Here is an 18,011-nt window from a genome sequence, read left to right as displayed (position 1 = left end):
TACTTTTATTTATTTAATTAGTGAGGATAATAAAAAATAAGAGAAGAGGTGAAAATAAAAGAGACGTTAACAATAAAAATAAAAAAAGAGAGTTAAAATAGTTAGAATTTTAAATAATTAGAATATAAATTTAAAATTATAAAAAAATTAAAAAATAAATATATTTTTAAATATGTTAAACATCTTTCAATTAAATTACCATAAAATCTATTGAATTTTAAAGTTTAGGAATTACAGTCAATGGAGCAGCAAAAAAAAAGTCAAACATGTATATTGTTTTTATTGCAATGGATTTTTTGACACTGTATTTTTCAACTTTTCTTAAATTTCTTGGCGAAAGAAACATTTTGTTTTAATGCCTTAAATACTTTTTTTTTTTTTGTGAAATAATATCTAAAACGTCTGCTAGTGACTGTGAATGAGATATGACCGGGAAAGTATCAATCCAAAAAAAAAGGGTGGGGCAAAACACGCGGAAAACCTTACGACACGCATGTGACTCCGATCTGACTAAACGACATTCGCAACCGTTCCGTACCTTTCAAGCCTTTCCTTTTCAACAAGCAACTATTCGCTCCAACCCAGCCAATCTGGCTTCTCTCCGAATCTTGTTGCCTTGATTCCTAGGTCCCACCCTTCCAAAAATTTTTATTTTATTTCAATTATATTTTCTCTTTCTCTGTGCGTTCGTGTGTGTGTGTGTGTGAATTAAGCTAAACCAAAACATTCATGTCGGCCTGAAACTACATGCTTGTGTTGATTTAGTTTGAAATTTTAATCGAAATAATTTGTAAAAAGTAATACTTTTTAAGTTGATCACACATGATAATAAGCTTTTTCTCTCTCTCTCTTATCTTTTGGGTCAAAAATAACGGTCAAAGCTCAACAAATGGAGTGATGTGGACTGCACGGGTCAGAGGCAAGTCTAGCTGTAAGCCCAGCTTTCCAACGGGGACTGGGCCCATTTCGAACCATGAAGCCCAATTTCACTACAAATTTGGTAAACTAGGCTTTCACCTAAAATGTGATAATGATATTAAAGATATATCCAAAGAAGTTTATGGGAGCCACGTTGGGGCAATCCCATGATTCAATTTCATGAGCTTCTTTCTTTTACTTTATCTTCCTTTAACGAAAAAAAGATTATTATCTTTTCCCAGGCGGGAAAAGGATTAAATTTAGATATTGATGTACACATCTTATACTTTTCGTTTCAATGTTGGGCGATAACGTTTGTTACATATCTCAAATGCAAATGCTCTGTTCAAATTCCAACAAAACAACAGCACGAGAAAATCCCATGGTTTGTCATGGATGTCAACTATAAGTGGATCTAAAGAGCTAATAAGTACACAATCAAAATTAAAATTGAGTTCAGTGGAAGCAACTAGTTGTGATGAATAAAAGTTCGTATGTATTTACATTTAATGTCTAATCTTACCTTGAACAAAATTGTTATCAATACAAAGATATATACACTTGCATTGTTTTGTTAACTTTTACAAGGTACTTTTAATCAAATTATATTTTTTAATGAATTATCTAATTATCATTAAAATTATACAATATTTTCATGGTCACTTATTTAATAAGATGTATCAATTAGAAAATATTTTAAATTATACCCCTTAATTAAGGGTTTTTTGGGAAAAATCTCATTAATTGTGTGTGTGTGTGTGTATTTTGGTGATATCTTACTCTATATCTTTGAATGGATGGAGTACCACTTATACTCCTTGGTCCTATTCTAAGGCAAAGGCATTTTAATTCCATTTATAGGATATTTTTATAATTTTTGTGTCTGTCTCTACTATTATATGCTAGAACAGTTATCATGATGTATTTTATTTTTAAAATATGTAATTTTAATTGGAATAAAGTTAAAAACTTGTTAAACTTTTACATAGGATTATGACATTTACGATTCTTTTTTTTTTTTTTAACTGAATAACGATGCTCTATGTTGGAACACTTATACATATTACATTTTCAAAATAAGATAAAGTCAAAAGACCTGGAGCCTCCCCCCCCCCCCAAAAAAAGTTGATAAAAAAGACATTGCTAAAAATTAAATCAAATTTATGAAACCTAGCTACAAATTACAAGGGTGAAGTGAATTTGCTGAGAAAATGCTTTTGACTAGATTATTGTTTCATGATTTATACGAAGTTTAAAGTTTGCTATACCAGTTATAATGCCATTCAGTATAATAAGGCACTTTTAACCCAATTGCACCTCCAATAATTAGTTACTCCTTCCATTAAAAAAGATAAGGTGTTTTTTTAGATGTAATTAATTTGCTTTTACCAAAAGTATCCCAATAAATAAATCATTTTATATTTATTTTTAAAATTAAATATGTTATTAAATAGAGATAAACATAAAAAATTATTTTAGTTTAAAGACAACTAACTACTTTATTATGATATGTAATTCGGTTAGAAATGCTTTACATTTTTAAATAAAAGGAGTAGTTAATTATATTTAAAAATTATACTATATCTATGTTTACCATTTTCTTAATAGAATATTTTAATTAAAAAATATTATTAATTATGTCTTGAAAAATTTAAAATACCTTATATTTTTAAGGTGATGCATTAAAAAGTCACATAATATCACCTGTCTTACCTTCCTTTTCCTTTCACTAAATCAAAATTAAAATTTTTTGAGCCAAAACAAGAAGGGAGAAGTAATTCCTTTCTCTTATATCTAAAAGTAGGGTTTCTTTAGGAGTTGGAGTCTCTTGAGGCATTTTTAGATAATATTCTCTTTATAACAATATTTAGAAATTTCTTAAAATCTCTTCCCTTCCCATTCCTTAATCAAAGAAAGGATTATCTCTTCTATTGAACCAACCTCAATCATGCGACTCATTTAATTTCTTAGATCGTACAAAAAAAAACCTTCCTGATAGTAATAGTAACAAAATATATCAACATACTATACATCATATAAAGTTAAGTACTAATACTATAATCACCATAAATCCTAAATTCCTAATAATCACAACCAAGATCATTATGCCAACATCTGGCGATGACAATGGGGCGAGATATGCTTGGTAAGTTCCTAATTAGTATTTAATAGCTCATTAATTTTCTATACTTTTGTTAGGTACTATGCAGGTCAGGTCATATATAACCTTAGGTTTTTTCCCGCCTCATGCCAAAAAAAAAAACACTAATATTCCATGAAGGCCTCATCTCGTCCCAAAACACACGGCAAAAAAAAAAAAAAACATGATCATATTCTATTTCTCTACATATAATTATAAATAACGGATCACAAAACTTATGAACAAGAATATTTTAGTTTAAAGGCAAGCCTCTTCCTGGTCAAAAATGAAGGAGGAGGGAGACAACAAACCTCTTTAATCATTAAGTTTAAATCGTAACATCAATTATTTTTTGGATATTAGATTTATATTAATAATCTTAGTATTAGTTTGGAACAGAACGCATCAAATCTATCACGCATGTCCGATCCAGATTTCATCGCAACCCAAACCATAAAAAACGTTTTTGTTTTTTTAACCTACTTCAAACACCAGTTCAATATTACCAAACATTAAGGTGTAGAAAAATATATAATACCCGTAAATCACGTAGACACGAATTTCATGTCAGATGTTAAAATCCAAAACCCTACATGCATGAAAAAAGTGGGAAACTGATCAATACATTTCTCACAAACACATCGAGTAAACGAAGCAGAAAATCCTAAATTATGATGTAGATAACGCGATTAGGCCAGGCATACCTAGGATAACTACTAAAGCTATCAAACAACGTATATTTAGAAACAATATGAAAACAAATTATAATCATAAAATAAAGGTGTAAAACACCCTCTCCCCACCAAAACACGGATGCAATTATGTTCTTGAATTCGGGGGTTTCTCACTCTTCTGGATACATGAATATGTCATGCACATGTAAAAGATATATCTAACTTGAGCTTAAGCCCGGCCGTAATTTACCGGAAAAAATAATAGTACTGCCAATCGCCCGAACATAATGAAAATAATTACAGGAGAGGTTTGCAAATGATGATTCAATTATATCACAACCATGAAAGAAAAAATAGATTATAAGTATTTATAAATTACTAAGAGTAAGTAATATGGTAAAACTAGGAAGCCACGAAACCCCTACATGTTCCAGAATCTTAATTGCTAATAATGAGGGAACTCTCGGAAATACAGAACATTTGGAAGACGTTTTGCAGAAAGTATATTGAATCTTACTTTGCTAAGTTTGCTCAATCAGCTGTTATCACAAGTAACGATTCAGCAGCGGTGCAGTTTAATTGAAAACAGATATGTCCATAGAAGCATTGATTAAGCAATATATATATATATATATATATATCAATCATACCTGCTTAAAAGTATATATATCTTTCCTTGTAAAAAAGAAAAGGCATTCATCTGACCAAGACAAAGATATCAGCAGTACCTATCTAGCTATATGTGTGTGTGTGTAGCTTGCCCTGAGAAAAACCTGGCATAATTGTATTAATTTCCCACTTGGCCTCGTTCAGATGATCGATTCCGATGCCACATGCAACATTCTTTTAGACAGCAGAACTGATTAAATCGATCAGCCGCCACCCTTTCTTCCCTCTTCCTCTTTATTTGTATCAATAAATTGCAGGATCACTAATTGATAGTTTCTACTTGACATTCCATCTCAAAAATCAAAGAAGAAAGGATCATTATAGTCCCACAGAATAGACGGGTACTCCTCCTCATTTGACATCGGCCACATAGACGGCGATCCCACACTAACTGCTCCCGCCGCTACTGGCGGATCCAGAGCGGCCGTCTGCGGCGTAATTATAGTCTGGGAAGAAGAACTCAAGCCTGATCCTACCATGGAGCTTGTATTATCGTACATGCAATCACTCTGCCGACTATTCTTCTCCTGATTTGACGCATGCAGATCATGGCGACTATGGTTTTGGTACAAGGTTGCTGCTATAGTGGAGTCATCGAGATTAGCAGTATAATTTCCACCATCGGACTTCGGGGACCCATATAACTGCACCACTTTCTGGGGATGATGTTGCCCTTGCAGTGCGTTGTTGACAGGGCAGAGAAACTGAGTATTATAAAGCCCGTAGGGCAAGAAGGCGGAGGTGGCGGGGGGACGGGGGAGCAAGGGGCGGAGGGTCTGAGCAGAGGAAGAATTAGATGGGCGAGAGGAGGCGGAGGCGGAGGAGGAGGAGGAGGAGGACGATGGAGAGGGCTGGAGGTTGAGCTGGGCCCTGGAGCCGTACAGGATGAGGGCAGCGCGGTCGTAGGCTCGGGCGGCGTCTTCGGCGGTGGCGAAAGTGCCGAGCCACTTGCGGCTACGCTTGCGAGGCTCGCGGATCTCGGCGACCCATTTGCCCCAGCTTCGCTGCCTGACACCGCGGAACCTAAACTTATTGTTGTCGGGACCACCTTTGGGTTTGGTTTTGCTAGAAGAAGGATCAGTGGGTGTGTCGGCGGCGGCTTCAGGGGAGTGAGACGGAGGTGGGGATGAAGGGTCGCCCATTGGTTGGAGGGTTCAGGAGGTGGGATTTAAAATGGAAGATCCAGAGAGGCCATAAGTTCATTGTTGTCTTCTCATCCCTCGCAGAGACTGTTTTCTTTTCTGGTGGAAAAGCATTGAATGTCAGCTCTATAAATGGTGGAATAGGGCGGCGCTCTCTCTCTCTCTCTCTCTGGGGAGAGAGAGATTTCTGTGCAGTGAAGAAATTACAAGAGACGAGACGAGGACAGGTGCGCATGACCTGGGAATTTGGGATTCTTCTTTCTTATCCTTCTGCTCTGAATTCAATTTCGGAGCATGCTTTTGGTTAATAATTTCCTAGCCAGCTAAATGAATAGAGTGATTTAATTATGACTTCTCATTTCTTATTGCCAGCCACCATTTTTTTTCACGTGGAATTTGAATTAAATCCTTGATTGGTTTGGCGTGAAGGGGGGCTCAAACCTTAGTTAAAAGGCTGACACATGCGAATTTAAATCCATTGGAATTTGTGAATTCATAAGTTTTTTTTTTCATTTTCTCCCGTTTTATTATTTTTAATAAAATATAAAATCTTCTTTTTAAAAAAAAAAATCACAAAAATTTACCAACCACACCTACTAAACTCATGCATGGCGAAAGGATCTAGTCATTAGATAAAAGGCCACTAGGAGCTCCACTCACTGCAATGAGCTTGAATGAAGTTTCAAAAGTTGGCTGGACTTTTATTTTTCTTATTTTAATCTAAATAGCTTTTCCTCCCTAAACCTAAGTTACATATATCAAAAACTATTTTGACTTGATTTTAACACGTTCAGCTTGCAAAATTAATTTTTAAAGAAAATTTATTCAAAGATAAATTATGTTACAGCAGGTGATTTTTTTTTTTTTTGGGTGGATGAATCAGAAAGCAACGAAACAAAACAAACTAAATTACGCTAAAGCAGCAACGTCCAAGAACGAAGGGAGAAAATTAGCAGCTACAAGTTGTAATCCCAAACGAATAGACAAAGCTTTCTCAACCAGGAAATCAGCTTCCTTATCGAAATCCCTCTCAATATGAAACCACTGCAAAAGGAGTTGAATTTCAGAGATAACCTCTCGTTCAGTATGTGACTCATAGTTGGAAGACTTAATCAGATTCAGAGCTTCCAAAAACAATCACTATCAGTAACCCAAGCCCTTTTCAAACCCATATAGCAGGTCCACAATTCTGCCTTTAAACTGTCACCTCGCTCAAGCTTGAGCATGATAACGCTTCAATGCAATTACCCTTATAATCTTTAAATACCCCCCCTCCACAACTCACCTCACTCTTAGATCGAACAAAAGCCCCATCCGCATAAATCATAAGATCATCCATAGTCATATTACGAGGCTCCTGTTGTAGCATGGAACTCGTAGCTAGCAACTTCACACACACATTGTAACCGAAGACGTGCTTGAGTCATACGCCTCAAGATTGCAGTCGCCGGGGCAATAATACTTAATTTCGACGGGGGTTCGTTTATTCTTGAAGACCCTTTCATTTCTACGCTTCCAAAGTAACCAACAAACTAATGCAAACAGATCACACCATCTAGTCAAAGTCTGCTGCACCCAAAGGTTAAGTTTACACCACTCATGTCAATCTGCAGAAAAGAACTCACGTACTCTAGATGGATGAAGAATCCTCAACCACACCTTTCTAGCTTCAGGACACTCCTTGAGCACATGAAGGCCTGTGTCTTAGATTTTTATCAAGACTGGAGTTCGTAAAGTTTGACGTATATAAACTTTGACTGTTTTTTTTTAATTTTAATCCACACACTAAATGATTTAATTATATATACCAAATCTGTTAGGAAATTTCAATTTCCCCCCTCAAATATCAAGAAAACATAAATTATTCTTTTTAATTTTTCCTTTAGCCACGGCTAACCACCACAATTTCCAATTCATAATTACTCATTTCATATTATTTAACACACAGGTAAAAATGAAATCAACAATAACCTATACGAATACCATACATAATACATTGTATTGTAATCCATCTGATTAATTATATTTAACTATAAGTAATTTCCAACATATTTTATCAAGATCGAGGAAAATATAAAAATATTAATTTTGTTTAAAAATTTAATTAAATTTATAACTCTGTCCCTGTTAAATAGGCATGCTTTAATAACATAATTTTTCCCACTAATATTTTATGGGAGTAAAATGAGAAACTTATTGTAAAAATTTAATGACATGGTTTATATATACATACTTAAGATAAAAAAATCATTCTCTCTGTCTTATTAAACAAGAGAGGAAAAAATCGAGATCCTATACATACTTAAGATCAAAATAAATCTCTGAATTTAAAACTGAAGGGAATATAAAATTTAAAGGGTTAAAAGGTAATTGCACTTTTAAAATATAGTTTAATGTTTTTCTTTAATTTTTAAAAATGAAACCATATTGTCCTTATTATTAACAAAAAGTTAATTTTAATCATTAGTTGATTAGATAATTGCAAAAAAATACCCAAAAGAAAAATATAGAAAAGGTCTAAGAAATACATTTTTTCTCAATCCCTTTTGAGATTTTTTTTATAATTTTTTGATCGGGTTAAAATTAATATTTGTCTACCTTGTACATCATGTTGTGCCATCCAAAAAATGGATACCTCTGGACCTACAATTTAAAAAAGAATTTGCCATTTAACCCAAATTTAAAATGCTAAAAGTAGATCACGAGTCAGCTGGTTCGGCTGCATCTTCACTTTGCACTCCCTTCCCCTTCTCATTTTTCTCGGTCACTTCGACAACTCAATTCCTAGAAACCTCCTTCTCAACGTCTCATTGTTTCTTACTTCCCCCCGGGAAACGGCAATTGTTTAAAAAATAAGGGCCTTTTTTGTTTCTATTTTAAAAAACACAAAAAATTTAAAAAATTATTGGAGGAGTGTCCCAATTATTTCCAAAACTGCTCTCATTTAAAAAAAAAAAATATCTTAACCCTGTTTTCATTTTATTTTTCTCATTTTTAAAATACATTACATTCAGTTTTTGAAAATTACAGTTACTTTAACTAATAATTACCATAAGCCACCATCATCAATTGCTGGTGACTATCATCATCAACTAATTTTTTAATTTTAAAAATATTTTTAAATTAATACAACTAAACTGATTTTTCTTTTGTTTTGTTTTGAAAAATAATTTTAAAAACTGTTATTCCAAAACAATTTTTAAAAATAAAGAATGAGAATACAAACGAAATAGGCCTTGAATATTATTTAATTTCTTTTATTCCTCATTCTTTCTGTATGCTATATATCAATCTACTAGAAAAGAGTCCTAACATAGCTTGTAATTAATTAATTTGTTCAGAATATTATTGATTGCAATGCGAGGCAGAGAGTCACAACAGATTTCATATGTTCATTTTTTTTTAATACTTAAAATTGCTATGCTGATGAATTCGCACGACATGTCACTTGCTTCCAAGGGAGCTGCTCTATTTACAAGGAGGGAATAGCAAACGTGCATTTTTGTGGCATTTGATGCAAGAGAACCACGTGTCAAAACGCGCGTATGCTGCAACCAAAAAAGGTTAGGGAAAATTTTAACAAGGGACCCTTGACCAAACCCTTCAATTTTTGAAATTTCATTGAAGGATCTGTACAGAATTGCCTTTGAATTTGTGATGGGGACGATAAAATTGCTCTCATTTAAATAAATAATATAAACAACTTGTTCGTTCTCACGTTGTATGTTACTTATTTACTTATTGAATGTTGTTTATTTCTTTACTTCACTTATTTATAACTCTAGTTTTACTTAATTTTATTTTAAGTGTTGATTTTATAATAAAATGACTTATTTGTTTTCATATTTTATGGTGTTTGTTTATTTACTTCACTTATTTATGACCTTGAAATGAAATTAAATAAAAATAGGCCTATAAATAAGTGAAGTAGAGAAACAAATAATATTTTATAAATAAATTAATAATATATAGTATTAAAATGAATAAGTCGTTTATGTTGTTCATTTAAATAAGGATAATTTTATCATTTTTGTCACTAATCTAAATAAAATTTTATATGGATCTTTCAATAAAATTTCAAAAATTTAAATTTTTTTTTATTATGATTGATTAAGGGTTCCTGAAATTTTTCCAAATTTATAGTTTGTAGCATGTTACTATTTAATAAAATATATAGAATCAATAGAGTAAGTAGGAAGAAAGGCAGTGTTTAATTTGTGAAGGATGTGAACCGGCATTGGAGCAGTTACTCTGGGAATCGCACGCGGAAATGTCAGTGCAGCTGCACAATGCAACTCATCACAACCCCACCGCTACTGCAACGCCACATACAATAATGGATCTCAAAAGTCAAGCCCCAAGCATAAAAACACAAGGAAAAGTATAACTGTTTTATATTTTAGTGTGTTTTGATACTGGGCTTCATATTTATTTTGTAGCACCTACTTTTTTAAGTTTTATTTATCTGATTTATCTGTAACATTAATCCTTTTCCTTACTAGAGGAATTAAATTTGTGAATATATATATATATATATATTTCTGTTAATTATATTGCCGAGTTGGTAAAATCCTGCTTGTTTCCTTTTGTTTTTTATTTATTTTTTATACTACTCATCATAATTTAAAAAACTTAGCATGAGAAGTAATGGAATTTATGTGCATGTTAATCGCCATTAAATTCTCATAGTAATATTTAAAAATATAAGGATTAACATAGCAAACAAATGAAATTTACGGGATTAGGAATAAAAAAAAATTGATACCAAAACACATTAAAATATAAGGACCAATGATTGTATTTTTTCAAAACCCGAGAACATAGTCCATTCGTACTAAGGTCTAACATGCCAAAATTCCAAAATCATGTAATTCAAAGAAATTCCACAACTCAATTCATGCAAAATCATTGGATAAAACCAAGAAAGCCACAAAGGCCATAGTATAGTCGAACAACCATATATTGACTCTTTTTTAAAAAAAAAAAAATCCTTCACAATTGGAGTAAACATTAATTGGACCAAATTAGGATTATTAGTAGGCCTGATATGGAAATCATGCAAATAACATAAAGCCCTTCCATTAAAAAAAAAGTAAACCAATATCAAGCCAACAAATAGTAAACCAATAGGTTAGAGACTTGCTGGGCACAGCACTGATTCTTCTCAACTGCTTCGCCCTCCTCACACATATCTGACTTTTATTTCTTATCAGTCATCTCTTTAAGCTATTTGAACTTGTTTGGACAAAAGAAAAAAAAAAATAAGAACATCAGAGTTTTAAGATAATTAAATAAGGAGAACCAAAGTGTTCACTAACAATAATCCGGCCCTCTGGTGCTCATACCCTTGACTCCCAGACACGCATAATATTAAATTGGATAAAATATTGTGAAATTAGGTGTTCGTGAAGCTGACAGTATTATTATTGAGGCAACCAAGCAATTATAGGAAAGTAGGAAACAGAAGAGTCTAAGAACAATGAACCTCCAATTACAGTATTAAACTAGAAAGCCCAGTTTATACAATGTACACCAAATAATCTTGAAATTATATTCAAAATAATCTCAATAATCAATTTTATCTCACAGATATCCAAACGTATCTCTTGATATCAGTTTTGTCTTCTGACCTCAGCCTTTAAAATGTGTGAAACAGGTCTAGTGGAAATAGGGAGGATAACAATCACGTGAACAAGAAGTAAACAACACAATGCACATCACAACATGGCAACATTATCCATACAAAGTGAACCTGTCTGCTGATGCACATGAGTGCTGTATCCCATCAACCATTACCACAGGCTCATAATGGTGTTTCAGAAGCAGACTTCACAGAACTATCAATGCTCCTCTGATTTTTGAGACCCTCGACTTCTCTTTTCCTCAATACCAGATTGAGAAAATCTCTTTCGAAGAACCTCCAAAACATCTACTTTCACTTCTTTATTTGCCAGCAAAACCATGGCATGATATAGTACATCTGCCATCTCGGAGGCAGCTCGTGACTTGTCCTCGTTCTTCTCGAGTGTCTGACACAACTCATCTGCCTCCTCTCTGCCAGTTCAAGTAACGGTTATAATCTAAAGATACAAGTTATGTGCGTTTGATCAACGTGTTCTTTTCAGGCAAGTACAATTTATAAGAAAAATGAGTTGAGGTTCAAGAAAATCATTGTACAAAAGCAATTCCACAATGTGGCCAGAAAGATTTTCCATGTCAACAAAATAACATGATTATAAATACCTTACCGGATTTTAGAGCACAGCAAATTATGATTAAGCAGTAATCTCTTTGTCCACGAAGGCTTTAAAGTTTCTCCTTCTGCTACCTCTGCTTTTCGCTGGAAGATTGTTTACTCCAATGCATACAATGAGGTTAAAGCCAATCTACTTCCATTGGCCTATCACAGATAACCCAAATCAGTGAATCACTTGGTTATTAAAAATGCAATGATTGATTGATTGAAGCTAGCCTCTTGCTCTTTTAACAAGTCAAAGACGGATGTATAATAGCATCCCTCCGACCCAGTGTGACAAGTTGGACCATCAGGCTTCCCAAGGTATATAATCTAAAAGACAATTATTACAAAAGAAAAGCGATTACATTCCATAAGAACTATCAAAGTCAAAATAAAACAATTTAGTATGAAGAGGAAAAACGGATCTTACAGAATCACAATCACAATCAAGGAAGACATCATGAACACTAATAAAATTATTAGAGATCTCTCCCTTTGTCCATAATGTTGATCGTGACTGACCATAGAATGTTGCCTTGCGAGATGATATGGTTGTAGCAGCAGCATCTCTACTGGCAAAACCTTGCATGAGAATGGCTCCCGGGTCCACATTTTGAGCTATTGCCCCTGCCAAACCTTTGCGGTCCCATTTCACACTGTCTAGGAGTGATTCAACCTGAAATAAGTTTAAATCCTATAAGAACGCTCCAAACGACAATCACATCTGTAGGCAAATTACTGATATGACTTGATAAATACTAGCCAAAGTAGAATAATTTTTACCAGTTGACTCAATCACTTGGCCACCTTGCACACAAAAAATGGATGCAGAATCAACTCAAATGAGTGATGCATAACAATACTAGGAAATACCAAGATAAGAACACCAGTGATAAATAGTCAACCAAGAACCCAACTCGTTTTCTTTACTATCCAGCAGCTTCAGCTTAAGTATAGACAAGAACTAATCAGTAAAACACTAGAAGGGAAGCTCAAGTTTCAATCTAAAACTTTTTTCCGTACGCAGTCACACCTACACAGGTATACATATGATTGTGTGAAAGAGTGAACCTAAGTTTTAATGTTATCTCATATGATGTAATTTGAGATGTCAGTAAACTTATATGTTATTTTTACAAATGTAATTTAAGATTATTTTCTGCAAAAGAGGGTTGGTTCCCTCAAGACGGGACTGTCAGCTGGGTGAATAAACTTGGTTTCTTATTTGCTCAATAGCCCCCTTTTCACAATCTCCTAGCTACGATCCTAAGTACACAAAAAACTCGTTTTTCTACTCTCCTTGGCTTTTATGATTTCACCCCTACCTCATGATGGCTATGGAGCATAGATAAAATAATGTAGGATCGCAAACTTAATAAGGCTGTTTCAGTGACCACTGCCTTAGAAAAAAATGGATGCATCCTGTCAAGCTAATCATCCTTAAACCATTAAGGATGGTTCGACTCTAAAGAAATAGGGCTGGAAGAACCCAATTACTATTTTATGCCACCCAAAAACAGAAGATAGGGAATGCGCATTTTATAATTTATAATTCAGCTCACAATTGGTGAATTACTTGAAAGCGGTATTTGTTCTATAAGGGATTCAAGGACAAAACATTGGCTTGCTTGATGATAATGCAGAAAACAAGAATTTGTACATGTTTCACACATAGATTCGAGAAGGATCAAGCTACTTGACATATTCGTAAATACCTTGGGGCCAATGGAAACGTCTCTCTCAGATTGCTGAATTGAAGCAAAAACTACATGAGTGCGTCCCCTCTCACCATTGTATTTACGGCAGTCATAGCACGAAAGAAGCCGACAGTTCTTGCGCAAAAATGTCGCAGATTGAAGCATGTGGGCATAAGAAACAGCCATTCAGACACACAAATGCAATATCGCACACTGAACTTGCAGCCTTTACAATTAGGGAAAAAAATCAGTCCTGCGAAATAGCGAAATAGCACTCAAAGTCAAAATCTCTCATTCCAATTCAGTAAAGCCAGCGTGAATGACCTATAATCTATACTTAATCATAGCGAGCTTTTACCATCCGAAACCAGAAGAATGAAAAGAAACAACCCCACCCGTACATATTGAGCCTATCCAGTGTGGAAGGCACCAAAGTCTGTCCCTTCTCACCATGAAAGGCCCCCATATGAAAAGAATAAATAAAAATGGTATAAAACAAAGGGAAAATTGATAAAAAAGCCTGAGTATAATCAAAATGGATCCTAAACCAAATGTATTGAAAAACTAAGTCTATTATTATATTTATAAAATAACTTTTAGCATTAACAGAAATGTTCCGGCGTGAAATTCTCTCTTCGCATGTCGTAATCGGAGAACTACTGGAATTCCTTTGAAACTGTCGAGCTTGAAGATGATTCGCACGGTCACTTGGTAGAGCTCGGGCCATCGAATTTAGTGCCTTTTTGGAAAAAAAAAAATTAACATAGAGGGACATTTCGATTATTTACTTAAATTATTTAATAAATAAAATATTAATCTTAATTCTTCAAAGTATATTTGATCCCTAGGATCAATTTTGTCAATCATTTTCATCAATTTTTTCTAAAAAAAAAATCATCAATCAAATGTTCATCCATCTCATGACTAATGCAAGTCAAGTTCTACTCACAGCAGACACTGTTTGCTTTTGACATCTTTTATGAAGCCATTATGTAATTTTCATTGAATAGTCCAAGTCAAATTACCCCACTTGTCATGGTTATGCTCGTGAAGAAAAGCATCAATCAAATTTGCTTCTAAGAAACCATAAGATGTATGGAAATTTGAAGGAAAGCAGCACCAACACATAACAACTGCAAAATAATATATTTCTTTTCATAAAATTATTTACCAACACTCACTTTTAATAATACAACCCCATATGTTTTGAATAGGCAAAGCAAAAACAATTTGTTAATTAAAAGGCAAGTTTTGCATGACACTAAAGTATGTTTGGAGTCTGTTAGTTCGCCTATCATGTCCATTTTCATTTTTTCCCTGTCGTGTTAGAAAATCAAAATGGACTCGTAAGTAAGGATGCATCAGTGAAATAGATAAGCAGTGCAAGGTTCAAAAAGTAAGAGATGATAAGTGGGTTAATTTGAAATGCAATGATTAATATAGCTTCCCTGACGCCCTGACTTAACTGATATCAACAAGGTGAAAAGAAAATCAAGAACTAAAAGCGAGTCTACTAGACACAACAGGAAATTCCACTGTGGCATTTTGTATTGCAGAAGCAAAAAACCTTAACTCTTTATTATTGGCGTTCAAACATCCAAAGAATACGAAAAGAGAACATCAGGTTTAACATCTCTCCGTATCAGGAATAGTATTCAAAATTAATGGTTAACTAGGCTATTAGATTATACAACGAATAACAAAATAAAAGGCTAACGTTCATAGAGTCCAGCAAATATATGTAACTTCAAAAAAAAAAAAAAAAAACTGGACCAAACACACTTGGTTCAAAAAAAAAAAACAAACAACAACAATAATAAGCTTTTATCCCACTAAGTGGAGTCGGCTATATGGATTACAAAACACCATTGTACTCTATCATTTATTAAACTTTTAGAAATATTATTAATTAAGAGATCGCGTTCAACAACTTTTAAGAACATTCTCTTAAGCCTTCCTTTACCACTCTTAACAGGACTCAAAATTATATGTTTCACTTTTTTCACTGGTTCCTCTTGCAGTTTTTTTTGTATATGTCCAAACCATCTCTAACGATTTTCTACCATTTTTTCCTCAATAGGTATTACCCTCAATTTTTTGTATATGTGCTCATTTCGAATTTTATCTTTATGTTTATATCCACACATCTATCGCAACATTCTCATCTCTGCTACTCTAACTTTAAGTTCTTGCTGTCCCGTTAGAATCCAGCACTCGCTACTATATAACATAGCCGGTCCGATAAAACTTTCTTTAAGTTTATGAGACACCCTACGATCGCAAATCACTCCTTTAGCTTTTCTCCAATTAAATCATCCAACTTGAATTCTATGTAAAATATCCCCATTAATTTCGCCATTATTTTGAATAATGACTCCCAAATATCTAAATTTTTTCACTTGAGGTATAATTTGATCTCCTAATTTTACTTCCAAATTACTATCAACTAATCTCTTACCAAATTTATAATATAAATATTCCGTCTTACTCTTACTTAGATGAAAACTTTTTGACACCAATATCCTCCTCCTCCATAACTCAAGTTTATAATTAATCTCTTCTCTTATCTTTGCTATAAGAACTATATCATTTGTGAAGAATATACATTTGAGAATTTCCCTTTGAATATGTTCCGTCAAAATATTTAGGATCAAGTTAAACAAATAAAGACTCAAAGATGATCCCTGATGTAATCTAATCTTTATAAGAAAGTCCTTTGTTTGACCACTTGACATTATTATACTAGTTTTGACCCCCCTTATATATATCTTGTATAACTTTAATATAAGCAATCCGTATTCCTTTCTTTTTCAAAACTTTTCAAAACACTTCTCTTGATATACAGTCATAAGCTTTTTTCAAATTAATAAAATCATGTATAAATTTTTATCTTTACAACAATATTTTTTCATTAATCCCTTTAGTAGATAAATCGCCTCTGTAATCGATCTACATAGCATAAAATCAAACTGATTTTTAGAAATACTTGTTTTCAATCTTAACATATATTCAATTACTTTCTCCCACAATTTCATTGTATGGCTCATGAGTTTAATCCCCTTTATAGTTAGTAAAATTCTGAATATTTTCTTTATTTTTATAAATGAAATTAATGTATTTCTCCTCCAATCATTAGGCATTTTCTTAAATTATAAAGTCACATTAAATAACTTAGTTAATCATCTCACCCTTCTTCATCTAAATATTTTCACACTTCAATAGATATACAATCAAATCTGTTGGCTCTACCATTTACCATTTTCTTGAAAACTTTCTTTACCTCCTTATCATGTATTATTCGATAGAATGGCAAATTTTATTCTCCTTCATGAGTTATTAAATCCTTCAAGTTATTAGACGAACCCTTTCTATCATTAAAAAGTTTGAAAAAAATAAGTCTCCTATCTATTTTTAATTTCATTATCTGTAATTAAAATTCTTCCCTCTTCATTCTTTATATACCTTATTTGTTTTATATCTTTTAATTTTTTTTTTTACTCTTAACAACCTTATAAAGAATTGAAAATTTCAAAGTCATGTACCCAAGGACATGGTGAGCAGCTGTTCAAGCTACATAATCCAACCCACAAAGCCAGTGCAAGGTTCAGTTAGTTGAAGGGCTTGGAGGAAAAAAGTTAAACCTTCACAAGAGATGGCTCAGCATCATTTTTGTCCGATGACATGGTATGGAAAATCACAGGCAAAGAATGGTGGTCCAGAAACTGACACATGTATGAAAAACACAGGACCAAACTATTTACATGACCAGTCTTTAGCTTTATTTATTAGGCAATGGCATTGCATTAGTCAAATAAACGACTCGATAAGTCCGAGTTCAACCTTATCCTGTCCATCCTGTGATCATACCAATCCAGTTTCATGATCAAGACTTAACTCTTACTTTGTGCATTTTACTTTAGGCAAATTGACTTCCGTGCTATAAAACAAAATTATTTCCCACAATATTACGTTTTTAATAATATTTATTTAAATATTACAAATTTAAAATTTGACCTGATTAATATCGAGTTTCAAATTTTGTTTGGTCAAAAAACGTACATAGAACTTAGCTTCTAGTCAAGTTCTATTTAATATAAAAAAAATAAAAATTTTTTTATCATCTCTCTCTTCAGCCAATTTTTTTTTTGTCAAATATAGAACTTGGCTTCTATCAATCCAAGTTCTATTTAATTTTAAAAAAATTAAATATATATCTTATCGCCTCTCTCTTTAGTCAAGTTCTAATCAATTATCTGGGCAAAATCTAAATCATACAATCATTATTCCAACATCATTAACTCCATTAAAAACTAAATAATCAATTGAAATCCCTAATCAATTAAAATTAAAATGTTAATATCTAATACAACATTAAATGCTTGGATTAACCGAATAAATCACCATGAATATCTAAAATCATTAAATGAGATGTTCTGAGTGATACTAAGTCATCATAAGTAAAAATAATAAAATTACTAACATATTTTAGGTTATATCATAAGTGATATTAAATTATTATGGATCTCTAAAATT

The 18,011-nt window shown here is 32.9% G+C and overlaps 2 protein-coding genes across 4 annotated transcripts; both read right to left on the bottom strand.

Annotated features, from left to right (window-relative positions):
* Window positions 1–4,361: 4,361 nt before the first annotated feature.
* On the bottom strand, window positions 4,362–5,796 carry LOC129304217 (ethylene-responsive transcription factor ABI4-like). The gene has a single exon (XM_054943909.1). The coding sequence runs from the start codon at window positions 5,541–5,543 to the stop codon at window positions 4,695–4,697; it is 849 nt and encodes a 282-aa protein (XP_054799884.1). The 5' UTR covers window positions 5,544–5,796; the 3' UTR covers window positions 4,362–4,694.
* A 5,218-nt stretch (window positions 5,797–11,014) lies between these two features.
* LOC129303512 (histidine biosynthesis bifunctional protein hisIE, chloroplastic-like) lies at window positions 11,015–14,234 on the bottom strand. Of its 3 annotated transcripts, none has more exons than XM_054942878.1 (5): window positions 13,880–14,226; window positions 13,497–13,731; window positions 12,212–12,457; window positions 11,792–12,111; window positions 11,015–11,597 (listed from the first exon to the last, which is right to left on the bottom strand). In XM_054942878.1, the coding sequence occupies exons 2-4, from the start codon at window positions 13,662–13,664 to the stop codon at window positions 11,971–11,973; spliced, it is 555 nt and encodes a 184-aa protein (XP_054798853.1). In that variant the 5' UTR covers window positions 13,665–13,731; window positions 13,880–14,226; the 3' UTR covers window positions 11,015–11,597; window positions 11,792–11,970. The 3 variants fall into 3 exon arrangements, with proteins under 3 accessions (XP_054798853.1, XP_054798852.1, XP_054798854.1); XM_054942877.1 differs by having other exon boundaries at window positions 13,837–14,224; XM_054942879.1 differs by having other exon boundaries at window positions 12,304–12,457; window positions 13,497–14,234.
* Between the last annotated feature and the right edge of the window lie 3,777 nt (window positions 14,235–18,011).

This window comes from Prosopis cineraria, unplaced genomic scaffold (genome assembly GCF_029017545.1).
Source record: "Prosopis cineraria cultivar Desert tree isolate PC_DT_omini unplaced genomic scaffold, ASM2901754v1 PC2, whole genome shotgun sequence".
NCBI classification, from domain to species: Eukaryota; Viridiplantae; Streptophyta; class Magnoliopsida; order Fabales; family Fabaceae; genus Prosopis; species Prosopis cineraria.
Note: the sequence above shows the minus strand (reverse complement) of the source record. Positions and strands in the feature narration are given on the sequence as shown.